General features: G+C 47.2%; 1 protein-coding gene across 1 annotated transcript in view; it reads left to right on the forward strand.

Moving 5' to 3' along the window:
• PRKDC (protein kinase, DNA-activated, catalytic subunit) overlaps positions 1–27673 on the forward strand; it is a 161204-nt gene that overhangs the window by 85150 nt on the left and 48381 nt on the right. The window contains exons 47-57 of the mRNA XM_054017878.1: positions 193–330; positions 697–816; positions 1951–2094; positions 5529–5680; positions 6367–6498; positions 7063–7174; positions 8236–8360; positions 8786–8935; positions 9436–9609; positions 25098–25196; positions 27051–27261. Of these exons, the coding sequence (XP_053873853.1) occupies positions 193–330; positions 697–816; positions 1951–2094; positions 5529–5680; positions 6367–6498; positions 7063–7174; positions 8236–8360; positions 8786–8935; positions 9436–9609; positions 25098–25196; positions 27051–27261 (1557 nt within the window). The remainder of the gene's footprint in view (positions 1–192; positions 331–696; positions 817–1950; positions 2095–5528; positions 5681–6366; positions 6499–7062; positions 7175–8235; positions 8361–8785; positions 8936–9435; positions 9610–25097; positions 25197–27050; positions 27262–27673) is intronic.

The raw sequence follows: 27673 nt of genomic DNA on the forward strand, positions 1-27673 counted from the left end.
GGGGGAGATTTTGGTTTGAATAACATATTTGACCTATTGCTTGTTTAAATATTGTTGAATACAATTTTATTATTGTACTACAGTTTGTATAGACTTGACCAGAAAATCAGCATAATAAACAGTATAATTATGACTTTTGAAAAATGGTGCATAGAGTCCCTTATGATTAACTGTCTCTCCTTATTTGGACAGGAACCCACAGAATCCATGGATCCAGATGATCTGATGGAACTGGAGATGGATGAGCTCAATCAGCATGAATGTATGGCCTCTATGACGACCCTGATTAAACATATGCAGAGAAATCAGATTACACCCAAAGTAGATGAGGTCAGTATTGGTTCATGGCTTAGCACCTGTCCAGTTTAAGAGGATAGTTAAGCACTGGAATAGGTTGCTGATTGAAGTTGTGGAATCCCTGTCATGGGAAGTTTTTAACAACAGATTAGACAAATATCTGTCAGGGATGGTCTAGTTGCACTTGATTGCACTCGACGCCGGGGGATGGACTAGATGACCTCCCAAAGTTCCTTCCAGTCCTATATTTCTATGACTTTTTAAACTCAAGAAAGGGGGTTAGAATAGAAATCTTGTTTTGTAACCTTCGTTGCTTTCAGTCCCTAGTGTAATAGAATAAAACCTGTGGTAATTTTGAGTTATATGCATTTCAAGTGACCTATTTAATTTTGATTTCAGGGAATAGTTCCACGAGACCTTCCTCCATGGATGAAGTTTATACATGGCAAATTGGGGAATCCATCTATGCCACTAAATATTCGCCTTTTCTTAGCAAAACTCATTGTTAATACTGAGGAAGTGAGTGATTTTTTTTTTTTTAATTGTATCATGTTCTGTCTCTATAGTAAAATATTATCATAAATCAATTACAATTTCAGCTGTGTAACCCTTGCAGAACAAAACCCCACACCAGCTAAACCTCTCCTAAATTCAACTTTCGTTACTTGACCTATTGAAGGGAGGGCGTTCCTGGTTTATGCTTCAGGTGAAAACCATGTGATATTAGTTGGTTCAAATGAGTTTTAGCAACTCCTGTGAACCAAAACTCCACAGTTTTGTACAGCTCTAATTGCAACAGAATATAAAGCTGTATAGTCACTATATGAGGTCTGTAGTGACTCTGTGGAAATGTTCTTCCTTCCTCTATTTCAGGTGTAAAATGTTTCCATCCTACTTCAGCCAGTCTCTTTAAAACAAAGGATTATTGACCAAATGAATCATGCCGTCTCATTACATTGTATATCAGATCCTAAATGAAATTGCTGCAATTCAGTGAATTATCAGTCAGTACTGTTTTCAAAATAGTTTAATACTAGTCTGGTGACCGAGTAGTAGCTTTTGACATGAAAAGCTAAATGAGAAGTGTGTATGTGTGCGCACGCATGTGCATGCACTCGCTTGCTTGTTCATTCTGGATGGGTGAGTTACTATTCTGACTTCCATGGGTCAGACTTAGTGTATGGAAAGCTGGTAGATGGGCTCCAGTGAAAGAAATAATGTGCTTTGCCAGTAATAGCGAACTTGACTTTTGAGGACTTACACACAGAAATACAAATGGGGTATGTAACTAATTTATCAATGGGGAAATTTTCTTTAGGAGTGTTTGAAATTACTATAATGAGGGCTTTGTACAGTGTTAGGCAAAAACTATACAGAGAAGGCTGTTTCTAAATGTCTGACTGCCAGAAGTTGGACCTAGACAACAGGGGATGGATCACTTGATAATTGTCCTGTTCTGTTAATTTTCTCTGAAGCATTGAGCACTGGCCACAGTTAGAAGACAGAATGGTGGGCCAGATGGACCATTGGTCTGACCCAGTATGGCCATTTTTATGTTCTTATGTAAAAAATAATTATTCCTGTAAGAATGTGATGCATAAATGCTTCATGCAAAGTAGGTTTGTATAGATGACTGTTCTTTATTTCTCCTAGGTTTTCCGACCTTATGCAAGGCAATGGCTCGGTCCCTTACTGCAGCTTGTTGTTTCTAGGGATAATGGAGGAGAAGGAATTCATTACATGGTGGTGGAGATAGTAGTTACTCTGCTTTCCTGGACTAGTGTAGCAGCTCCCAAAGTAAGGAAATGTGGAACACGTTTATTTACAGTAGACTTCGCTTGCAACCCATCGGTTGCCCGTAAAAAGTTGCTATTATCCATCATTTGCAAATAAACAGAAGCAGGTTTTTGGGGTAGTAGCCAGGGAAGGAAGAGCTGGCACATGCCTGCCTTCGCTGTAGCCTTGCAACCTGCCTGTGTGCAGGGCAGTAAGGAAAGGGCTTTTCTCCCCAACGCTGGGGTTTCCCCTGGGGAGCAGTGGTGCTGGGAGCCCATAGGGCTGCATTTCACCTCTTTCTCCATTCTGTAGGAATCAGGATTCAGCATATCCTAGCGCTTTCTTCTCTACCTGAAATCCTGCAGCAGGGAGCAGACTGGGGAGCACAGGGAGAGATACTGTGAAGCTCCAGGTTGCAGGTTTCAGCCTCCCTTCCCCTCCCAGCCTGCAGTCCCTTACTTCCTGTATAGTCCCTATGCACAGGCAGGTTTCTGGGGCTGCAGCCCCAGAAGGAAGCCCTAGAATGGGTTGAGCACTGGCCAGAGGCAGGTTTGCAGGTCTGCAGCAAGGCCAGGCACATCTCTGCACTTTTTTTCCTGGTTGCAGCCCCGCAGAGCTGCCTACAGGTGGTGCCTCTTCCAAAAAATGTTGTTTAATAAGTGGCATGCCATTGCCAGTATCTGAATGCCATTAACATTAAAGTCAATGGAATTGATTCCCAGCAAAATGTTGCTACTAACTGGAAGTTGTTAATATCTGTGTGGCCATTAAGTGGAATCTACTGTACTCTGATGATAATTTTGTAATGAGTTTTTAAAATTGTGTTCGTATAATCATAGAATCCTAGAGTTGTAGGACTGGAAGGGATCTTGAGAGATCATCTCTTCCAGTCCCCTGCCCTCAAAGCAGGACTAAGTATTATCTAGACTAGACCATCCCTGAAAGGTGTTTGTCTAACTTCTTAAAAATTTCCAATGATGGAGATTCCACAACCTCACTAGGCAATTTATTTCAGTGCTTACCTACCCTGACAGGAAGTTTTTCCTAATGTCCAACCTAAACCACCCTTGTTGCAATTTAAGCCCATTGCTTCTTATCCTATCTTCAGAGGCTAAAGAGGACAATTTTTCTTCCTCCTGCTTATAACAACCTTTTTTATACTTGAAAACAGTTATTGTGTCTACCCTCAGTTTTCTCTTCTCGAGACTAAACAAACCCAATTTTTTTTCAATCTTCTCTCATAGGTCATGTTTTCTAGGCCTTTAATCATTTTTGTTGCTCTTCTCTGGACTCTCTCCATTTCAGCCACATCTTTCTCAAAATGTGTCATCCAGAACTGGACACAATACTCAAGCTGAGGCCTGATCAGCACGGAGTAGAGCAAAAGAATTACTTCTCGTGTCTTGCTTACAATACTCCTGCTAATACATCCCAGAATGATGTTTGCTCTTTTTTTTTTTTTTTTTTTTTTTAACAGTTGTTTTTGCAACTTTTTTTGTTGCACCCTTGACTCTTATTTAGCTTGTGATCCACTATGACCCCCAGATCCCTTTCCATAGTACTCCTCCTTAGGCAGTCATTTCCCATTTTGTACGTGTGCAACTGATTGTTCCTTCCTAAGTGGAGTACTTTGCATTTGTCCTTATTGAATGTCATCTTATTTACTTCAGACAATTTCTCCAGTTTGGCCAGATCATTTTGAATTTTAATCCTATCCTTCAAAGCTCTTGCAACCCCTCCCAGCTTACTATCATCTGCAAAGTTTATAAGTATATTCTCTATGCCATTATCTAAAACATTGATGAAGATATGGAACAGAACTGGACCCTGCAGGACCCCACTTGATATGCCCTTCCAACTTTACTGTGAACCACTGATAACTACTCTCTGGGAATGGTTTTCCAGTTGGTTTTATGCACCCACCTTGTAGCTCAGTCTAGGTTGTATTTTCCTAGTTTGTTTATGAGAAGGTCATGCAAGACAGTATCAAAAAGCCTTACTAAAGTTAAGATATACCACATCTACTGCTTCCCCCCATCCACAAGGCTTGTTACCCTTTCAAAAAAAGCTATTAGGTTGGTTTGACATGATTTGTTCTTGTCAAATCCATGCTGACAGTTACTTATCACCTTATTATCTTCTTGGTGTTTGCAAATTAATTGCATAATTGTTTGCTCCATTATCTTTCTGGATACTGAAGTTAAGATGATTAGTCTGTAATTCCCCAGGTTGTCCTTATTCCCCTTTTTATAGATTGGCACTATATTTGCCCTTTTCCAGTTCTCTGGAATCTCTCCCATCTTCCATGACTTTTCAAAGGTAATTGCTAGTGGCTCAGATATCTCCTCAGTCCGCTCCTTGAGTATTCTAGGATGTATTTAATCAGGCCCTGGTGGCTTGAAGACATCTAGCTTGTCTGAGTAATTTTTTAACTTGTTCTTTCTCTGTTTTAATGGGATGATGTACTTGATTATTTTATCGATCTTTCCTCAGTGCTGCTTTAATCATTAACCACTGTAAATAACTAGATCAGTTTAATAAGAAGCAAGTTTTAGTTCATTAATTAAATCAATCTCTCTGGCAACACTGTAAGTAACTTTTTGAGCATGGGATCCTCCAGATTCTTTCTTATTGGTCCACTAATGGACACCTCAAGTTGTGGAATGCACACAAGTCCACAACATACCTGAGAAATGTATTAATGGACTCAAAAATTTACACCCTGTCATGTTGACTTGTAATATTTAGACCGATGATAGAAGTTAGTGCCACCTTCATACTTCCTTTTCCCAAAAGAATTATCAGTACTGGTATAGCTTACTAGTGCCTTTTGTAATAAGATGCCAGAATAGTTACTCTGTGTCACTCTGAAGCCTAGAATGTCTTTTGAGTCAGTGTGAAGCAATGGAAGCAGTCATTGGCATGGCTTAGAGCACTTCTTATTCAGAATATCACCACATGCAATCATCACTGGGATTCGGGGGTCTGTTACCTTGAGAATTTAAAAATTGGATGCTATCTTTTCCATTCCAAGAGTCCTAGACCATTGTGATATCATACATCACCACCATTACTCTACAGCTAATTTGCATGGAACAGTTTCATTGGTTGTATGAGGGATACTGCACATATGATGGATTAGTTGGCCCAACTGCTATGAAAACAAGTGAAAGCCTTTGAACTATAACAAGGGCTCTCCTACATAAAGCTACCAACATTCTAGTGAATTCTGAGCTTGACTTCCCTACAAACTTATATTGCTGAACATGACTTATCCTTGTGTACACTGATTGCAAACTCATAGTCAACATTGTGTTAGCTAACTTGAGAATTCACAATCATATTTTAAACATTAAACCAGTGGAGAATGAAAATGTTCTATGCATTCAGATTAAGAACAAAAATATTGTTTTATACAGAATTACCATGTTGCTTTTTGTTCTCTTTCATGTTAGGGGAATATTAAAGATGAGATACTGGCTAACAGATTACTTGAATTCTTGATGAAGAATGTATTTCATCAGAAAAGAGCAGTGTTCAGACACAACTTGGAAATTATAAAGACAGTTGTGGAGTGCTGGAAGGATTGTCTCTCCATACCGTACAGGTAGTATTTCTTGGTATAAAAAGAATGTAGGGAAAATGTGACCTGAGCTCTGCAGAGGTGAAAGGGTTAGCCCTGTGGTTTTCAAACTGTAACACAAACAACTTGCAGGTGGTGTGAGGATCTGATCCTTTCACAGGCAGTAGTGAGGCATCTGTAAGTCTTCAAGTGGTAATGCTTCTGGCTAACAGTAGCTCAATCCAGGATTGTACATGGATTTTAGTGGCTTTTTGACCAACTAACCATTTTTTAAAAAGAAATCCTCTTATTGCTCTAGCCAGCTGCGCTCGCGCGCTCTCTCTCTCTTTGTGGTAAATTCACCTGCATTTCTGACAGTTGTCGACACCAAAATTGCAGAGGCAGCAACACACACAACTCATGCTGCAAAGAATCCTGGATAGATAAGAATTACAATGGGCTGTATGCAATGAGAGAGCAGAAGGCAGGAGAAACTACTGAGAGGATTTTTTGTCTGTTTTTGCACCATTGAGTTAGCAGCTGGTGTTTAGTTGTTGAGGACAGAACACAGAAATCAAAGGATGAAAGTTTTTTGTGGGGGATATAATTTCTGGGAATTTGCAAACATTTTATACTATATGCATTCCCAATAAAATATTGTTCATGTAGCCACAGTCACTTTCACCAGATTTGTACTGTGTTTTTTTTTTTTTTACATCCTTGTGCTGCAGGTTAATATTTGAACAATTTTCTGGTGGAGATCCTAATACAAAGGACAACTCAGTGGGAATTCAGTTGCTAGGTATTGTTCTTGCTAACAACTTGTCTCCCTATGACCCAAAGTGTGAAATAGACAGCATGAGGTGAGAAGCATGTCTTTTTGGGGAGTTAATTTTTTATTATAAACCTTACAATAAGCTGACCAAGAAGGATGTTGGCAGCATGGGGGTGGGATTTGGAATGCTCACCTCTTGGACCTTCTTGTCTCTTTCTGGCCCCACCACCGCCCCTACACTCCTATGTCGAGCAGGTTGCTACAGCTAACTCTGAAGCTGTTCCTTACTTTAGGAAGTGAACTGGCGGGGGTGTAGATATATTTGTACTGGGCCCTATTGTGACCACTGCTTTTACAGTTGTTGAGCTCTTTGGCACACAGTGGAGTCAAGAGTAGCAAAATAGGTATTTGTGGCACTCCAGATCCCATTGGACCCAAAAATTCAAAGGGGAAGTGTGGTGACCTCTGAAACCTTCATGGCTATGGGGTGTTAGTGTAATAGCGCCACAAAGACTGCAATTAAGACTATGAATGTGAATGCATGAAATGGAGAGGGGCAAAGAATATTTTTAGAGTTTCTGAGATGTCTGATTTCAATGGAAAATCAAATACTAGGGTGAATGGATCACAGCTGATTTCCTTTGTATGCTAGGTACTTTCAGGATTTGGCCAATAACATGTCCTTAATAAGGTATAAGGAAGTTTATGCAGCTGCAGCAGAAGTGCTGGGACTTATTCTTCAATACATGGCTGAGAAGGAAAATGTGAGTGTTACAATAATGATAAAAGACACAATGTATTAAAGATTGTTTTATCTATAAGTCTAAACTGAATACCCAGTTCCAGCTTCAGAATGAGGGAATATTAAATTTAATGAGGCCTCCCCAGAAGTTAGGCAGTAGCAGAGGATGCTACCACATGAGGATCAGAATTCAAGACTAGATCAGCACAAGCTGGGCACACTTTGCCTCAGTTCTTATGAACCTTTTGTCTTGACCGTGGCAGTGAATGGATCTGGGGGAGCTGTGTTCACCTCTTTTCTGTCAGTGGGACTGACACAATAGAAATTTTTCAGATATGAGGGAAGGTGAATAAATATTAAAGTTAGGGATTCTCAGGACTCTATTTGCTAGAAGTTTTTTAGGAACCTGAAAATAGGGACTTAGAATGAAAATGCTTCCTCAGCTGCTGCTCTTGGACTGTAATTGTGGCACTCCTGTAAAGTAGGTTTGTAGCTGTCTTCTCTGTCCAGTACATTCCATTTTGTTCATCCTTTCTCTTCTCTAGGGTGCATGATGAATATTGTTGAACCCTTGCCCTCTTCTCATTTTCAGTCTTATCCATTCCTCCTTTCCTGAAAAAAAATTGTAATTTTGAATGAGTAAGCAGGTGTGGTGGTGGTTAATATTCTGCGTGTACCTTGTATTTCTTTGCAGATAATGTTAATTTAATAGAAAATGGCTTTGTATAGTATTATTGTACAGCATTTTACTGGAAACCTGCCACACACAATCAGGAATTACTTAGTGTTTGAAATAGGAATATCATGTGGCTTTTTTCTTTCTATATTTAAGCTGTTGGTCTCTGCACAATTAATGGAAACTTATAAATGGTTAGACAGCAGCTCTGTTAAAACAGACAAGCTGTATTTCATCTAGGCATGTTGTACTACTGCTGTGAATTGTCATAAATGTCAAGATTAAGCCAGTGAAATTTCACTGTAACTAAAAATATCCCCCATGTAATAGTACTGTTACATAATTTGAGTGTTCCTGAGTTTCTGGTGTTGCATTTGTTTAATGATGAAATGTTTCTGATCTTTCAGATATTTGAGGGTCCGGTTTATGACTGTGTCATAAAACAGATAGAACAACATCAAAGCACCAAAGAGGACAAGTTTATTGTATGCTTAAATAAAGTGGCAAAGAACTTTCCTCCTCTTGCTGACAGGTATAGTAAGATCATATGATACCCTGTATATAGAAAAATCATTATCTAATAGAACAGTGGTCCCCAAACTGTGGGGTGCGCCTCCCCTAGAGGGGGGTGGAGGAACATTCAGGTCAGGGCCTGGGCCAGAATCGATAGGGGGCAGGGAAGGACCACCGCCCAGTCCAGCTCTGCTCCCAGCTACAGCTCCACTCCGGCTGCAGCTGCAGCTCTGCCCTCATTCTCTTTCCTCCCCCATATCCAGTTCAGCCCCCAGCTCCACCTTCAGCCCAAGCTTCTCTGCTGAGTCAAGTGTTCAGTAATGGAAAGGCGTGTGGACAGATTCCATTACTTGTAACGGGGCACACAACAGGAAAAGTTTGGGCACCACTGTAATAGAATATAACTTCTTATTTTTTGCTTTATGGACTCCTTGTCATGTAAAGATTTATGAATGCAGTATTCTTCTTGATACCAAAACTTCATGGTGTTCTGAAAACATACTGTCTGGAGGTGGTGATGTACCGTGCAGAGGAGATAACTGATCTCTACTTACAATTAAAGAGTAAAGATTTCATCCAAGTCATGAGTCACAGGTAAGTGGGCATATGACCAATGCATGATCATCATAGCAACCTGGGCTCATAGTCTGAACTTTGCATCATTGTCTTTTTCTAATAATGATGCAAGTTTTACATTCCAGGTGCATTTACAGTTCCAGTTTTTTTCTTGAGCCTGGTTCTCTTCTTTGAGCAAATGTAGATTAGAAAATCTGGCAGGTTTTTTCTAACTTCTCCTATTTAAGTTGAAAACTATGCTTACTGTAGCTTTTTTCCTTAGCCATATGGTGAAATCCTGGCCCTACCAAGATCAATGGCAAAACTCCCATTAACTTCAGTGGGGCCAGGATTTCACCCTTAATATGTATTCAGTTTGGTTAGACTGATTTTTTTTTCCCCCCAGTTAAACACAGAAATAGTAACTAAAAACATTTTTATGCAATATAAAATTGCTAAATATTACTTTAATGTTCAGCTGTATGTGTAACTGTAAATAGAATAATGAAACCAATGCAGTTGCTTTTTATCTCCTTTAGAGATGATGAAAGGCAGAGGGTGTGTTTGGATATCGTATACAAAATGTTGCCTAAGCTGAAACCCCTAGAACTAAGAGAATTTCTTCCTGGAGTAACAGGGTTCATCTCTCACCCTTCTCCAGTATGTCGGGAGCGCATGTATGACATCCTGATGTGGATTTATGATAACTACAGGTATGGATTCAGTTGCAAGTAGTGTCTTGCAACTGGATAAGAGCAATTATATAAAAGTGATCTGTATAGTTACTTTCCCTGTGTAAAAAGTGAGGGGATGGTGTCATCACAGTATGGGAAGCAGAAACCTTTGAGTTCTAATTTCCTTTCTGATACAGGCTTGGAAATCTCACTTAAACCTTTCTATCTTCATTTCCCTGTCTGTTAAATGGGGATGATAATTGTGTACTACTTCTAGTGATGGTCCCTATTGTATTCCACAGTGGGTTTACCCATTCACCTGGAGCCAGAGAATTTGAAAGTAGCATCCATTGGTCTGTGCATGCACCCTGGCTCAGCTCTGGCCTCTCATATAGGAATAAAGGACAGAGCAGACTGACCATCTCTCTAGTTCCTTCTCACCTCTACCTGGTCTGGGTTGGAAACTCCAGTGTCTGTAGTTTTGGTTTCGTTCTACAAGATAAGATTTAGATTTAGCGTTGTAAATAGTTTTAACAGCTTATACAGTTTAGTGTTTTGTAGATTTCTTAGTGTTTAGATTTAGTCTCTTTGGAGGAACCCTTCCCTGTTTGAGTACTGGACTATGCCCAGGTCTCCAAGCTTCATACACTGCACTTGCTGCCTGCAATCCTTTTTGATCAGTGATGACTACCAGCGCTGCCTGTAGGCCTTGAGAAAGCCTGCATCGCGGTGAGTTGCAGTATCTGCTGATCATTCCTCAGCCTTACCCAAGAAGGCCAGGAACTTCATCTCCAGAAACACCTCATAAAGAGGCCATAAGACCTCAGGCGGACTCAGACCAGGGAACCATCCCCAAACATTGGCCTGATTCAGGAAGCAGTATGTCTTCTGGTGCAAAGTCCAACTCTGGTGCAGGAGCGTCTAGCCTCACAGATGCCCCAGTGGGATCTTGTCAGGAATCGAGGAAGCACTCTCATAAGTAGGCCCCTACCAAATTAACAGTTCATTTTGGTCAATTTCACAGTCATAGGATTTTTAAAACTATAAATTTCGTGATTTTAGCTATTTAAATCTGAAATTTCGCAGTGTTGTAATTGTAGGGGTTCTAACCCAAAAAGGAATTATAGGGTGGGGGGTTGCAAGGTTTTTGTGGGTGGGTTGCAGTACTTCTAACCTTACTTCTGCTCTGCTGCTGGCGGCAGCACTGTCTTCAGAGCTGGACAGCAAGAGTGTGGCGGCTGCTGGCTGAGAGCCCAGCTCTGAAGCCAGAGCCACTGCCAGCAGCAGTGCAGAAATTAGTATGGTATAAGGGTATGTTATTACCCTTACTTCTGCACTGGGCCCTCAGTCAGTGGCCACCACACTCTGGCTGTCCAGCTCTGAAAGCAGCAGCGCAGAAGTAAGGGTAGCATGGTATGGTATTGCCACCCTTACTTTGCTGCTGCTGGCGGGCGCTGCCTTCAGAGCTGGTGCCTGGCTAACAGCTGCCGCTCTCCAGCTGCCCAGATCTGAAGGCAGCTCAGAAGTAAGGGTGGCAATACTGCAACCCCCTTAAAATAACCTTGTGACCCCTCTTCCCCCCTGCCCCCATTTGAGAAATGCTGGTCTCCCCTGTGAAATCTGTATAGTATAGGGTAAAAACACAAAAGATCAGATTTCACCTGTGAGGGGTGGGGATGGGGAGAGGGGAGACCAGATTTCATGATCCATGATGTGTTTTTCAGGGCCATGAATTTGGTTGGGCCCTACTCATAAGCATGAGATTAAGTCTTTCTCTAAATCCACTTCAAGGAGGTTGGATTCAACTCAGAGCAAACCCATCGCTTTGGCCCAGGAGTACTTAGTATTTCCTAAGTCCCAGAGACATGACAAGAAAGCCCATAATCATAGAGCTACATCGGTACCAGACCACGGTCAGTTGGTACCATCATCCTTGGCACCTCCCAAAACCCGAGTTCAACTGGCATTGACCAAAAGATAGAATCATAGAATCATAGAATATCAGAGTTGGAAGGGACCTCAAGAGGTCATCGAGTCCAACCCCCTGCTCAAAGCAGGACCAATTCCCAGCTAAATTATCCCAGCCAGGGCTTTGTCAAGCCGGGCCTTAAAAACCTCCAAGGAAGGAGATTCCACCACCTCCCTAGGTAACGCATTCCAGTGTTTCACCACCCTCCTAGTGAAATAGTTTTTCCTGATATCCAACCTGGACCTCCCCCACTGCAACTTGAGGCCATTGCTCCTTGTTCTATCATCTGCCACCACTGAGAACAGCCGAGCTCCATCCTCTTTGGAACCCCCCTTCAGGTAGTTGAAGGCTGCTATCAAATCCCCCCTCATTCTTCTCTTCTGGAGACTAAACAATCCCAGTTCCCTCAGCCTCTCCTCATAAGTCATGTGCTCCAGACCCCTAATAATTTTTGTTGCCCTCCGCTGGACTCTTTCCAATTTCTCCACATCCTTCTTGTAGTGTGGGGCCCAAAACTGGACACAGTATTCCAGATGAGGCCTCACCAATGTCGAATAAAGGGGAACGATCACGTTCCTCGATCTGCTGGCAATGCTCCTACTTATACAGCCCAAAATGCCGTTAGCCTTCTTGGCAACAAGGGCACACTGTTGACTCATATCCAGCTTCTCGTCCACTGTGACCCCTAGGTCCTTTTCTGCAGAACTGCTTCCTAGCCATTCGGTCCCTAGTCTGTAGCAGTGCATGGGATTCTTCCGTCCTAAGTGCAGGACTCTGCACTTGTCCTTGTTGAACCTCATCAGGTTTTTTTCGGCCCAATCCTCTAATTTGTCTAGGTCCCTCTGTATCCGATCCCTACCCTCTAGTGTATCTCCCACGCCTCCTAGTTTAGTGTCATCTGCAAACTTGCTGAGAGTGCAGTCCACACCATCCTCCAGATCATTAATAAAGATATTAAACAAAACCGGCCCCAGGACCGACCCTTGGGGCACTCCGCTTGAAACCGGCTGCCAACTAGACATGGAGCCATTGATCACTACACGTTGAGCCCGACGATCTAGCCAGCTTTCTATCCACCTTACAGTCCATTCATCCAGCCCATACTTCTTTAACTTGGCGGCAAGAATACTGTGGGAGACTGTATCAAAAGCTTTGCTAAAGTCAAGGAATAACACATCCACTGCTTTCCCTTCATCCACAGAGCCAGTTATCTCATCATAGAAGGCAATTAGGTTATTCAGGCATGACTTCCCCTTCGTGAATCCATGCTGACTGTTCCTGATCACTTTCCTCTCCTCTAAATGTTTCATAATTGATTCCTTGAGGACCTGCTCCATGATTTTTCCAGGGACTGAGGTGAGGCTGACTGGCCTGTAGTTCCCCGGATCCTCCTTCTTCCCTTTTTTAAAGATGGGCACTACATTAGCCTTTTTCCAGTCATCTGGGACCTCCTCTGATCGCCATGAGTTTTCAAAAATAATGGCTAATGGCTCTGCAATCTCACCCGCCAACTCCTTTAGCACCCTCGGATGCAGCGCATCCGGCCCCATGGACTTGTGCACGTCCAGTTTTTCTAAATAGTCCCGAACCACTTCTTTCTCCACAGAGGGTTGGTCACCTTCTCCCCATGCTGTACTGCCCAGTGCAGCAATCTGGGAGCTGACCTTGTGCGTGAAGACAGAGGCAAAAAAATCATTGAGTACATTAGTTCTTCTTCGAGTGCTTGCTCATATCCATTCCATTAGGTGTGTGCGCGCCGCGTGCACGATCGTCGGAAGATTTTCTACCCTAGCAACACCGGCGGGTCGGCTGTGGAGCCCCCTAGAGTGGCGCCTTCATGGCGCTGAATATATACCCCAGCCGACCCGGCGCCCCCTCAGTTCCTTCTTACCGCCCCTGACGGTCGTTGGAACTGTGGAGCGCGGCATAGCTGTTCTCCACTCTCCCTAGCTTAGTTAGTTATTCGCAGTTGTAGTTATAGTTATAGTTCTAGTGTTTGTAGTTTAATAGTTAAATAGTTTTTAAAGTTGTTAGATTTGTTATAATAGTCCAGGGGACTAAGGGGGTCGTCGCCCCCTTTCTCCCCCGGCCGCGGGCCCGGGCTCATGCCCAGAGCTCCCGGCTTCAAGCAGTGCGCCTCCTGCGCTAAACCTATGCCCACGAGCGACCCGCACGACTCCTGTCTGAAGTGCCTGGGAGAGTCCCACCAAACAGATAAGTGCAAGATCTGTAAGGCCTTCAGACCAAGGACCAAGAAAGAGCGGGACTTTCGGCTCCGGCAACTCCTGATGGAGGCGGCACTTAGCCCGGACACTCCTTCTACGAGCCAGGCCCAGACACCTAGCGCCTCGGTGTGCAGTGCCCCAGCAGCACCGGCAATGCCGACAACGCGGGCGGTGTCGGACAAACCTCCCCGGCACCGGACCTCGTCGGCACCGCAGCAGGCACCTCGACGCCGGTCATTATCCCCGGGGCATAAAAAAGCCCATAAGACGGGGACCTCTGTGCCGAAGACGCCGGCTCCCCCAGTGCCGGGGGTAGAGCCGAGTGCGCCGGTGGAGCACCGGAAACAGGTGCCTCCAGCACTGTCGACTCCGGCACCGAGGCCGTTGAGTCCGGTGCAGATAGCGTCTCCACCGAGACCGGCGGTAATACAACTCCCGTCGACTCCGGAGACCTTCATGGCGGCGAGAGACTTGATAGCTCTCACGGAGCCGGCACCGCCTCAACCACTGGCACCGACGGCACCGTTGACCCGCCCGGTCCAGTCAAGGGGGAAACCTGCCTTGATGCGCCCTCCATCACAAGGGCTGGAACCTCGGCACCGGTCCAGGTCCAGAAGCAGGTCCCCACGCCGCTCGCAGTCCCGGCACCGAATATCACCTCGGCACCGGTCGTACTCGCGGCCAAGATCTTCGTCGCGGCACCGGTCTACGTCTCGGCACCGCTATGATCGTCGGCACCGATCAACGTCGAGACGTAGTTCTCGGCACCGCTACGGTCGACGCTCGACGTCGAGAGGCCGCTCCCGGCACCGGGCATACTCCAGGTCCTCGTCGAGGTCCAGATCCGGCTCCCGGCACCGACGAGGTCATCGGCACCGATCGCGGTCCCGGCACCGTTCGCCGGCACCGCGCAGAGATAGATCATCTCCGGACCGGTACCGTGCGGCACCGCAGCCCACGGGGATCGTTTCATCTCTCTCGGCACCGCCATGGCCGTCAAGATCAGTGTCTCGCTCCTCGGAGGACCTGTCGAGATCGGCATACCCCCCTCAAGGGCAAGCCGAGGAACGGAACTTGGGCCATTGGCAGGAGATGGCAGAGGACCACTCTCATGGACCATCTCACTGGTCATTTTGGACCCCGTGGGCGTACCACCAGGAGCAAGGGGCTTCAATACCATCGACCTCTCGCTCGGGTCACTCGGTTAGAAGGGCCCCAGAATCCACCATCTCTCGGCCTCCGCCAGGGGGCATGGAGGCTTCCGTGTCCACGCCACCTGACACCATAGACCCGAGTACAGGTGATGCTCCGGCCCAAGAGCAGGGGGATCAGGACCCCCCCTTGGATCCAGTACCACCGGAGGCGTCTTCCTCCTCCTCTCCGGATGAGGCAGTGGCGGGCACTTCATGTACGGGTCCCCCTCCGATAGATCTTCGGGCTCACCAGGATCTCCTGCGTAGGATGGCCCGTAATATGGACCTGCAGGCGGAGGAGATAGTGGAAGTACAGGACCCTATCGTTAACATCCTCGGAGCGGATGCCCCATCGAGGGTGGCGTTACCCCTGATCCACACGATACAAACCAATGCGGATACGATATGGCAAACTCCTGCCTCTATCCCACCCACAGCGAGAGGGGTGGAAAGGAAGTACTTTGTCCCGTCTAAGGACAACGGGTACCTGTATACCCACCCCCAACCGTGTTCACTGGTGGTGGCATCAGTGAACGCACGAGAGCGCCACGGCCAGCAGGCTGCAGCGCCTAAATCAAAAGAGGCTAAGCGGCTCGATTTGTTTGGCCGTAAGGTTTACTCAGCCGGAGGGCTGCAACTTAGAGCGGCGAACCAACAGGCGCTATTGAGCCGTTACAATTTTAACTCCTGGAACTCTATGGGGAAGTTTAAGGAGTTGATTCCCCAAGAGTCCAGGGAAGAGTTTGGAGCCATGGTAGAGGAGGGTAAGAAGGTGGCTCGGACCTCCTTGCAGGCCTCCTTGGACATAGCAGACTCAGCTGCGAGGACCCTGGCTTCGGGTATCGCTATGCGGAGGATCTCCTGGCTTCAAGTTTCGGGTTTGCCTCCGGAGCTACAGCAAACCCTACAGGATCTGCCATTTGAGGGACATGGATTGTTCTCGGACAAGACGGACTCTCGCCTGCAGAGCCTCAAGGACTCGAGAACAATCATGCGCTCCCTGGGGATGCATGTTGTGGGCCCTCAGCGCAGACCATTTAGGCCGCAGCCTCAGCGCTTCTACCCCCCCCCGCCTCGTCAGAGACAGGACTCGACCCGGAGGCGAGGGCGAGGTGGTAGAAGAAGGTGGGCCGGCCCTCAACCCGGCCAGAACCAGGGGCCACCTAGACCACCTTCAGGCCCCAGGCAGAACTTTTGAAGGTGCGGTCAAGGACGGCGCCCCAGTCATCCCCCAGGATCCAACCCCCTCCTTTCGGGATCGTCTCTCCCACTTCCACCGTGCTTGGTCCCTTATAACTTCGGACCGTTGGGTCCTCCGCACAGTGGAGAGGGGATACACTATCCAGTTTTCTTCTACCCCCCCCTCCCACCCCCCTTCCCCGTCCCTCTTCAGGGACCCTTCTCACGAGCAACTTCTTATACAGGAGGTTTCCACGCTCCTTGCTATGGGGGCCATAGAGGAGGTTCCAGTACAGTTAAGGGGCAGGGGATTTTATTCCCGTTACTTCCTGATCCCCAAGTCCAAAGGAGGTCTGCGGCCCATCTTGGACTTGCGCGGACTCAACAAATTCGTAGTAAAGTTGAAGTTCCACATGGTCTCTTTGGGGGCCATTATCCCTTCCCTCGATCCTGGAGACTGGTTCGCCGCCCTCGACATGAAAGACGCATACTTTCACATCTCAATTTACCCACCTCACAGACGCTTCCTGCGATTCGTGGTAAACATGGTGCACTACCAATTTGCAGTCCTTCCCTTCGGCCTATCCTCGGCCCCAAGAGTGTTCACGAAATGTATGGCTGTCGTGGCAGCGTACCTTCGTCGGCAAGGGATACAGGTGTTCCCGTACCTAGACGACTGGCTGGTACGCGGTCGCACCAAAGAGCAAGTTCAAGCTCACGTCCACAGAATAGTGCACACATTCAACGAGTTGGGCATCCTACTCAACAAGGACAAATCCACTCTAGAACCTACCCAGAGAATAGATTTCATCGGTGCAGTTCTAGACTCCAGACGTGCACAAGCCATCCTGCCAGACAACCGCTTTGGCACCATCACGAGCCTCATTCAAGGGCTACAGGCCTTCCCAACTACCACGGTGAGGTCGTGCCTCACCCTGCTGGGTCACATGGCTTCCTGCACGTACGTAACCAGGCATGCCAGACTTCGGCTTCGCCCACTCCAGACCTGGGTTTCATCAATATACCGTCCACATCGGGACAGCCTGAACATGGTGGTCACGGTCCCGAACTCGGTCCTGACCTCCCTCACCTGGTGGCTAGATCACAATGTGGTCTGCGAAGGGATGCCATTTCACGCCCCACAACCCTCTCTGCATCTGGTCACAGATGCTTCATCTCTGGGTTGGGGCGCCCATCTCAACGAACACCATACCCAGGGCCTGTGGACTGCACCCCAGTTAGCCCTGCACATCAATGTTCGGGAGCTGATGGCGGTGCGCCTGGCGTGCCAGGCATTTCTCAATCAACTACGTGGCCGTTGTGTGTTAGTTCTCATCGACAACACCACGGCCATGTTTTACATCAACAAGCAAGGAGGAGCACGTTCGTCAGTTCTATGCCAAGAGGCCATTCGCCTGTGGGACTTCTGCATCGCCCACTCAATCCATCTCACGGCATCGTTCCTCCCTGGAGTCCAGAACACTCTAGCGGACCGACTCAGCAGGTCCTTCCAGACACACGAGTGGTCTATCCGTCTGGACATCATACATTCCATCTTCCGGAGGTGGGGGTTTCCCCAGATAGACCTGTTTGCATCTCGAGACAACAGGAAGTGCCACGTGTTCTGCTCCCTACAAGGTCGAGCTCCGGGCTCCCTCTCGGATGCGTTTCTCCTTCCCTGGAAAGACCACCTGTTTTATGCCTTCCCTCCGTTTCCTCTGGTCCACAAGGTACTGCTAAAAGTGCGCAGAGACCAGGCACAGGTAATTCTGATCGCTCCAGCGTGGCCGAGACAACATTGGTACACCACACTGTTGGAACTCTCGGTTCAAACACCGATCCCGCTTCCATTATGTCCGGATCTCATTTCTCAGGACCACGGTCGGCTGCGTCACCCCGACCTGCAATCACTCCACCTTACAGCGTGGCTGCTCCATGGTTCACCCAGGCAGAGCGGCAATGCTTGCACTCTGTCCAACAGATTCTGCTGAGCAGTAGGAAGCCCTCAACACGGACCACGTACCTGGCCAAGTGGAAACGGTTCTCATGTTGGTGCGAACAACGAGCCACGCCCCCGTTGCAGGCACATATTCCTCTCATTTTGGAATATCTCCTATCCCTAAAACAGCAAGGGTTGGCGATATCTTCAGTCAAAGTTCACCTGGCTGCTATATCAGCCTTTCACCCAGGGGAATTCGCGTCCTCGGTATTCTCTAACCCGATGGTCGTTAGATTCCTCAAGGGCTTAGACCGGACGTACCCACAACAGCGTCAGCCCGTCCCGACGTGGGACCTTAATCTGGTTCTCTCCAGACTCACAGGTCCTCCATTTGAACCACTAGCCACCTGTTCACTTTTGTATCTATCCTGGAAGACAGCCTTCCTCGTAGCCATCACCTCAGCAAGGCGCGTTTCTGAACTCAGGGCGCTTACATCCGAGCCCCCTTATACAGTGTTCCATAAGGATAAAGTGCAGCTTCGTCCACATCCTGCCTTTCTCCCTAAGGTGGTTTCTCCATTTCATATCAACCAGGACATATTTCTTCCGGTTTTTCACCCTAAACCACATGCTACTCGCCAGGATCAACGTTTGCATTCTCTGGACGTGCGCAGGGCCCTGGCCTTCTATATTGACCGCACAAAGCACTTTAGAAAGACGACGCAACTCTTCGTTGCAGTGGCCGACCGAATGAAAGGCTCACCGGTCTCCTCACAACGCCTATCCTCCTGGATTACGTCTTGCATCCGGACTTGCTATGACCTGGCAGGTGTCTCAGCACCGCACCTCACCGCTCACTCCACGAGGGCCCAAGCTTCCTCGACTGCTTTCCTGGCACATGTTCCGATCCAGGACATTTGTAGAGCGGCGGTTTGGTCATCAGTCCACACGTTTACAGCTCACTATGCACTAGTGCAGCAGTCCAGGGACGATGCTGCATTCGGATCAGCGGTTTTGCACACAGCAATGTCTCACTCCGACCCCACCACCTAAGTTGGGCTTGGGAGTCACCTAATGGAATGGATATGAGCAAGCACTCGAAGAAGAAAAGACGGTTACTCACCGTTGTAACTGTTGTTCTTCGAGATGTGTTGCTCATATCCATTCCAAACCCGCCCCCCGTCCCCACTGTCGGAGTAGCCGGCAAGAAGGAACTGAGGGGGCGCCGGGTCGGCTGGGGTATATATTCAGCGCCATGAAGGCGCCACTCTAGGGGGCTCCACAGCCGACCCGCCGGTGTTGCTAGGGTAGAAAATCTTCCGACGATCGTGCACGCAGCGCGCACACACTTAATGGAATGGATATGAGCAACACATCTCGAAGAACAACAGTTACAACGGTGAGTAACCGTCTTCTTTTTCCACATCCTCGGTCACTAGGTTGCCTCCCTCATTCAGTAAGGGGCCCACACTTTCCTTGATTTTCTTCTTGTTGCTAACATACCTGAAGAAACCCTTCTTGTTACTCTTAACATCTCTTGCTAACTGCAACTCCAAGTGTGATTTGGCCTTCCTGATTTCACTCCTGCACGCCTGAGCAATATTTTTATACTCCTCCCTGGTCATTTGTCCAATCTTCCACTTCTTGTAAGCTTCTTTTTTGTGTTTAAGATCAGCAAGGATTTCACTGTTTAGCCAAGCTGGTCGCCTGCCATATTTACTATTCTTTCTACACATCGGGATGGTTTGTTCCTGCAACCTCAATAAGGATTCTTTAAAATACAGCCAGCTCTCCTGGACCCCTTTGCCCTTCATGTTATTCTCCCAGGGGATCCTGCCCATCTGTTCCCTGAGGGAGTCAAAGTCTGCTTTTCTGAAGTCCAGGGTCCGTATTCTGCTGCTCTCCTTTCTTCCTTGTGTCAGGATCCTGAACTCGACCATCTCATGGTCACTGCCTCCCAGGTTCCCATCCACTTTTGCTTCCCCTACTAGTTCTTCCCTGTTTGTGAGTAGCAGGTCAAGAAAAGCTTTGCCTCTAGTTGGTTCCTCCAGCATTTGCACCAGGAAATTGTCCCCTACACTATCCAAAAATTTCCTGGATTGCCTGTGCACCGCTGTATTGCTCTCCCAGCAGATATCAGGGTGATTAAAGTCTCCCATGAGAACCAGGGCCTGCGATCTAGCAACTTCTGCTAGTTGCCAGAAGAAAGCCTCGTCCACCTCATCCCCCTGGTCTGGTGGTCTATAGCAGACTCCAACCACGACATCACCCTTGTTGCTCACACTTCTCAACTTTATCCAGAGACTCTCAGGTTTTTCTGCAGTTTCATACCGGAGCTCTGAGCAGTCATACCCCTCTCTTACATACAACGCAACTCCCCCACCTTTTCTGCCCTGCCTGTCCTTCCTGAACAGTTTATATCCATCCATGACAGTACTCCAGTCATGTGAGTTATCCCACCAAGTCTCTGTTATTCCAATCACATCATAGTTCCCTGACTGTGCCAGGACTTCCAGTTCTCCCTGCTTGTTTCCCAGGCTTCTTGCATTTGTGTATAGGCACTTAAGATAACTCATCGATCGTCCCTCTTTCTCAGCATGAGACAGGAGTCCTCCCCTCTTGCGCTCTCCTGCTTGTGCTTCCTCCCAGGATCCCATTTCCCCACTTACCTCAGGGCTTTGGTCTCCTTCCCCCGGTGAACCTAGTTTAAAGCCCTCCTCACTAGGTTAGCCAGCCTGCTGGCGAAGATGCTCTTCCCTCTCTTCGTTAGGTGGAGCCCGTCTCTGCCTAGCACTCCTTCTTCTTGGAACACCATCCCATGGTCGAAGAATCCAAAGCCTTCTCTCCGACACCACCTGCGTAGCCATTCATTGACTTCCACGATTCGACGGTCTCTACCCCGGCCTTTTCCTTGCACAGGGAGGATGGACGAGAACACCACTTGCGCCTCAAACTCCTTTATCCTTCTTCCCTGAGCCACGTAGTCTGCAGTGATCCGCTCAAGGTCATTCTTGGCAGTATCATTGGTGCCCACGTGGAGAAGCAGGAAGGGGTAGCGATCCGAGGGCTTGATGAGTCTCAGCAGTCTCTCCGTCACATCGTGTATCCTAGCTCCTGGCAAGCAGCAGACCTCTCGGTTTTCCCGGTCGGGGCGGCAGATAGATGACTCAGTCCCCCTGAGGAGGGAGTCCCCGACCACCACCACCCTCCTCCTCCTCTTGGGAGTGGTGGTCGTGGAACCCCCATCCCTAGGACAGTGCATCTTTTGCCTTCCAATCGGTGGAGTCTCCTTCTGCTCCCTTCCATCAGATGGGTCATCTAGTCCACTCTCCGCATTAGTACCTGTAGAGAGAACATGGAAACGATTGCTCACCTGTATCTCCATTGCTGGTGCATGGACGCTCCTCTTTCTCCTTCTGGAGGTCACATGCTGCCAAACCTCTTCACAATCCTTCTGTCCCTGCTGCGCCTGCTCTGAATCTTCAGAACATTGTGGCCGTAGAAGCATCTCCTGACGTCTGTCCAGGAAATCTTCATTTTCCCTTATGCAACGCAGAGTCGACACTCGTTTCTCCAGTCCTCGAACCTTCTCTTCCAACATGGCGACCAGCTTGCACTTTGTACAGACAAAGTCGCTTCTGTCCTGTGGAAGAAAGACAAACATGGCACAACCTGTGCAGGTTACAACAGTTGATCGCTCACCTTCCATATCATCGTCCTCTTAAGAGCTTCCTCAACTGTTGCAGGAACTACTCAGAGAAACCTGCAGATGAAAGCCTCAGTGCGCTCTCCCCACGCGAACTCCCAGGCAAACTCCCGCTGTGAGCCTCTGCTGTTCGCCGCTCAGCTGGTTCGCTGCTGACTGCCCTTATATACCAGTCAGGCCCACTCAAGGCCCACCTGGAACAAAGCACTCCCAATTCACACTTTTCAAACAAACAAGCAAGCAATCAAGCACACGGTCAAACTGACCAACTGTCCCAGCAGCAGGCACTCAGATACTCACCAACACAGCCCCCCTAATGCAGCACTTAGTGTACCTCCTCTTGGACAGCTCCCAGGCAAACTCCCGCTGTGAGCCTCTGCTGTTCGCCGCTCAGCTGGTTCACTGCTGACTGCCCTTATATACCAGTCAGGCCCACTCAAGGCCCACCTGAAACAAAGCACTCCCAATTCACACTTTTCAAACAAACAAGCAAGCAATCAAGCACACGGTCAAACTGAACAAAAGACACTTCCACTCTAGGGCCAACCTCTGCTCCCTGGGGATATACACGCCTGCCCCCTTAGAAGAAGTTTCATTGCCAGTCATTTAGACCTAGACATGTGGTTCAACAATTTCCCACCAGAGGCCCCATGAATGACCACAGAAGAGGCAGAGGGTTCAAAAGTCCCTCTTCCCTGCACAGAGTGCAACAGGCTCTGCATCTCAGACTCAGTTCCTAGCTAGACATTATTTTTGACAGGCATTTGAGAGCCTTGAACCACTAAACCTGACATCTCCCAACCCCCACATACCATATGGGGGTTGTCTAGCACTCATTTTCAACACCTGGAGTGCAATAACCGACAAGCCAGGTGCTGAACGTCATCCATTCTGGCTATATGATAGAGTTTGCGTTCCCACCTCCTCCAAAAAACCCTCTCTGCCTCTCTTCGGGGCCACTCTCTTGACTATATTCTCAAACAAGAGAGAGACTCCCTGTTCGTGCCAGGAGTGATAGAACACACCCTCCTCAAAAGGAGTGGGTTTTACTCGACATACTTCCTGGTACCCAAAAAGAAGAGTGGTAGCAGACCACTCCTCAGCCTCTGCTATCTCAACCACTTCATTTACAAACTCAGGTTTCTCATGGTCACGTTGTGATCTATATAATCCCATCTCTAGAAAAGGACACCTGGTTTGACTCTTGATATGAAGGATGCCTACTTTCATGTAGATATTCATTCCACTCACAGAAGCTTCCTCAGATTCATGGTGGGCTCTGATCATTTTCAGTACAGAGTATTCCTTTCAGCATAGCTACTGTCCCCACAGTCTTTACCAAGTTATTCTTGATAAACAGCTCACATCAGACGTTGTGGTCTCATTGCCTTCCCTTACTTCGACAACTGGCTCCTTGTTGCCAAGTCCCTCCAGGAGTCCTATGCATCAACTTCTATGATGCTGCGCCTCCTCTCCTCACTGGGAGTCAGCATAAATGCCGAAAAGTCTCTTCTCACTCACACACAGTCTCTGGACTTCATCAAGACCACCTTGAATTCTATCACTGCAAGAGTGTACTTGCCCAAGGATAGGATCCAGACCATGCATAATATCATCATTTGCAAGGCTCCACTTTCATTGCCTTCAAACGTGGCTGCAGTTGGTATATTCTCCAAACTGCCATTCCAGGAACCTCATGGTGAGGTTCCCACCAAAATAATGTCTTCCCTGCTATTGTGGATAAATCCCCGTCTGGTACGTATGGGCATCTCTTTCCTCCCTTCCTTACCAGACAGGACCATTATTACAGCTTGTTCGGTTGGGGAGGCCACATGAACAGCCACAAAGCACAAGCTACCTGGACATCTTGAGAGCCCAGAAGTTCTAAGCCGTCCTTTCTTCCATTGCTGTGGAAGGATGCGAGTCCTTTCTTCCATTGCTGTTCACTCAGTGGACAAGATCAAGCACCCTGATCTGTGTCCATTACACCTCAGGGCTTGGTATTTAGATGGGCATCATCCTTAGAATGTTCATGCTTTGTAGCCATAACATAGGGACCTTCACTCGAAGAAGAAGAAGAGGAAGTTACTGACCTGTAACTGAAAGTTCTTGGAGATGAGTGGTCCCTATCTGTATTTCACTACCCGCTCTCCTTCTCCTCTGCTTTGGATCTTCTCTTATTTACAGAGAGAGGGTCTGTCTTCCGTGCTCCAGGGATGTGGGGGGGTGAATGGGGCAGGATGTGGGGAGGAGAAGCTATGCTTGGGGCAGGACAGGGAGCCACTGGTATCTCTAGGGTTGCCAACTTTCTGACTGCAGAAAACCGAACACCCTTGCCATGCCCCCACCACGCCCCTTCTGAGGCTCCACCCCTGCTCACTTCATTCCCCCCCACTCTGTCACTCGCTCTCCCCCACCCTTGCTCATTTTCACCAGGCCGGGTCAGGAGATTGAGGTGCGGGCTCTGGGGTTGGGGAGGGGTCTCAGGGCTGGGGCAGAGGGGTTCAGAGTGTGGGAAAGGGTGCTGGCTCTGGGAGGGAGTTTGGGTGTGGGAGGGGGCTCAGGGCTGGGAAGGCAGTTGGGATGTGGGAGAAGGTACAGGGTGCGGGCTCCGGCCCGGCAGCGCTTACCACGTATGGCTTCCCGGAAGCGGCCGGCGTGTCTCCGCGGCTCCTAAGTGGATGGGGCCAGGGAGCTCTGCATGCTGTCCCTGCCCGCAGGCACCGCCCCCGCAGTTCCCATTGGCTGCGGTTCCCAGTCAATGGGAACTGCGGAGCCGGTGCTTGGGGTGGGGGGAAATGCTCGGAGCCCTCTGGCCACCCCTGTGCCTAGGAGCTTCAGGGACATACTGGCTGCGCCTAGCCAGGGCAAGTATGGAGCCTGCCTTAGCCCTGGTGTGCTGCCGACTGGACTTTTAACGGCCCAGTCAACAACGCTGATGGGAGCCACCAGGGTCCCTTTTCAACTAGGCATTCCTGAGTGGTGCTCCCTCCTCACCCCCCCGGGGGGCTGGGGCTGGCCCGGGCCCACCGCACTCCCCTGGACTCCTCTGTGCCCCTCTGAGGGGTGTGCCCCATAGTTTGGGGACCATTGCTATAGAGCCTTGTCTCTGCAAGGGTTTTGCATGGGGTAGCTAACATGCTTTAGTTATCTCTTTAAAACAAACAGCAAACCATCATTATTTTGGGGCAGTGAAAACATAGCATGTATGAGCCAAGTGCACTGCTATCAGGTTTATTTTCCCCCTGTTTGTTCCTTTTGTTGTAAGTTGCATGAGAGCGAAATCTATAAGACTTCCTTTTTCATTTTATATCAGGGATCCAGAAAGCCAAGCAGAGGAGGAATCTCAGGAAGTGTTCAAACTAGCAAAAGAAATGCTGCTTCAGGGACTGATGGATGAAAACTCTGGACTACAGTGAGTTGACACACCGAGTGTTGTGATGGGTCAGCTGAGATGCTAAAGTCTTGAATACGGTTTTGTTTTGTATGACTTTTTTTTTTAAGGGGTTTTAGGCTATTAAGATATGTTAAGCACCTCACTCAAAAATGACACGTTTGTTTCTGGTGGTGGTGATCTTGTTTTTCCTTAATTGGAAGACCTAGCTTTCCCTATTTCAAAGTTTCCGGTTACGTTTCAGGAAGAGGCTATGGCATGCTATTAATCATGCTTATTATGGTAGTGCGTAAGGGCCAATCAAGCATAGGGTCCCATTGTGCAAACTGTACAAACACAAAGTAGGAGATGGTCCCTGCCCTGAAGAGCTTACGGTCTAAATAGACAAGAGAGAGACACGAGGTGTGGGAAGGGGTAGAACACATGTGATAGTGGCAAAAGTCATGTTAGTTCCACAATTATTTTTGGGGAGTGTGGGTTAAGCTAGGAGGGGATATGCTAAATGGAAAGAAAAGGAAAGGGAGGTGAGGGGGACAGGGCAGGGGAGATGAGAGTATGATGGGCAGGTATGGAGTGAAGCTGAGGTGAAGAGGATGTAGGGGCAGGGAGAGGGCTAGAGAAAATCATTACAGGGCAGAAAAAGTTTGAGAACATTCTTCAGTTTTGATTGAAATGTCCAGAAGTCTCTGCTTTGGCTGCTTCTGCTCCTGCCAGGTGGAGCCTCTGGCTGGCTTCTCTCTGCAGTTCTCTCCCAAAGGCACATTGTGGAAAGGTAGGGAGGCACCATCTGGGTTCTAGTGCCCCCTGACTGGGCAGGGTCTCCACTGCACATTTCTGAGACTAGGGCATGCTGTGGGGGAGAGATGGCTCTGCCTGGGCTACATTTTATCCCAACCCCAGTGCAGCACCCCAGCTTTGGCTGCTTCTGGTCTTACTTGGTGATGCAGTGTCACTAACAGTGATCAATTTGGCAAGTAAAGACAATGTTATAAACTTTTTAAGTACAGTAGAACCCTGTTTATCCGGTTTAATTGGGATTGGGGCCAGATCAGATAATCAAAACTCTGGATAAAACTGGACAATGGGAAAATATGCTGCAGCGCCATCTAGTGGCCCCAGGAGAGGTCATCTGCTTCTGGCCCTGAAGTCCTGCTTGTTAGGTAAATGTAGAGAGCTGGTTAAGGGAGGGTTGGATAAACAGGGTTCTACTGTATAAAATTAAGAAAAGATTAATATTTTAAGAAGTGTGTGTATCCTATTCTCTTGCATTACATTTAGCTGAAATAATGAGAATTTGAAAAAATGTTAAGGGCTTGGTTCAAAGCCTATTAAGTCAGTGAGAGCCCTAAATCAGTAAGTCTCTTCAGTTTATATTAGACTTAATCCTCTGTTAATATAACACCGTCCCTATGCCAACACCTAAAGTTTTGATCTATAAACAGATGTAAGAAATTAGGTCCAGTTTTGGAAGATAGTTTCATTATTAACTTTTATAGGAAAAGGAATAGGAAAAAAGGTGTTTATATATCTGTGCCCACAATCTCTCTCTTGTTTGGATGGAAATGATTTCATAATCATAAGTAAAATGCAAATTTATGAAGTATAAAAATCCTTGTGACCTTAGTAAAGTTTTTAATACCATTTAGGTGAAATGCAGATTGGGCGTGGAGAGTGGGAAATGAGATGATTAACATAAACCAGTGTGGAATTGTTGGGGTAAAGAAATTAGTGGATATATAGTCCTAATCCTAATCCTTCTTGTATATTTTTGCTATTCACTAGTTTAAAAAAAATTGAAGTTTTTGAGTCAAGCTTTGTGTAAGGCTACAGTGTCCCATTTGTAGGTGTTCAAGTATGTTTTTCCTCTCTTTACAGATTGATTGTTAGAAATTTTTGGAGTGATGAAACTAGATTGCCTACAAATACCCTCGATCGTATGTTGGCTTTATTAAATTCCTTATACTCTACCAAGATAGAAACCCAGTATTTGAGTTTAGCAACGAATTTTCTACTTGAAATGACCAGCAAGAGCCCAGATTATTCCAGAAAAATGTTTGAGCATCCACTATCTGAATGCAGATTTCAGGTGAATTGTAATATTTGTGTAATGCCATAGAATTATGCAGCAGTGTCCAGTTATCAATGTAGCAATCATCTTAAAAGTTAAATAGAGCTGAAGTAATGAAGGAGACTGTTGAATGTGTGCTGCGTGCTACGTCAGTAACAGCTGAGGCAGTCATGAGTTATTCAAATTCTTAGGCGTTTGATTCATAGACTCTAGGACTGGAAGGAACCTCGAGAGGTCATCGAGTCCAGTCCCCGCATGGCAGGACCAAATACTCTCTAGACCATCCCTGATAGACATTTATCTAACCTATTCTTAAATATCTCCAGAGATGGAGATTCCACAACCTCCCTAGGCAATTTATTCCAGTGTTTAACCACCCTGACAGTTAGGAACTTTTTCCTAATGTCCAACCTAGACCTCCCTTGCTGCA

The sequence above is a fragment of the Malaclemys terrapin genome, chromosome 2 (assembly GCF_027887155.1).
Source record: "Malaclemys terrapin pileata isolate rMalTer1 chromosome 2, rMalTer1.hap1, whole genome shotgun sequence".
Lineage (NCBI taxonomy): Eukaryota > Metazoa > Chordata > Testudines > Emydidae > Malaclemys > Malaclemys terrapin.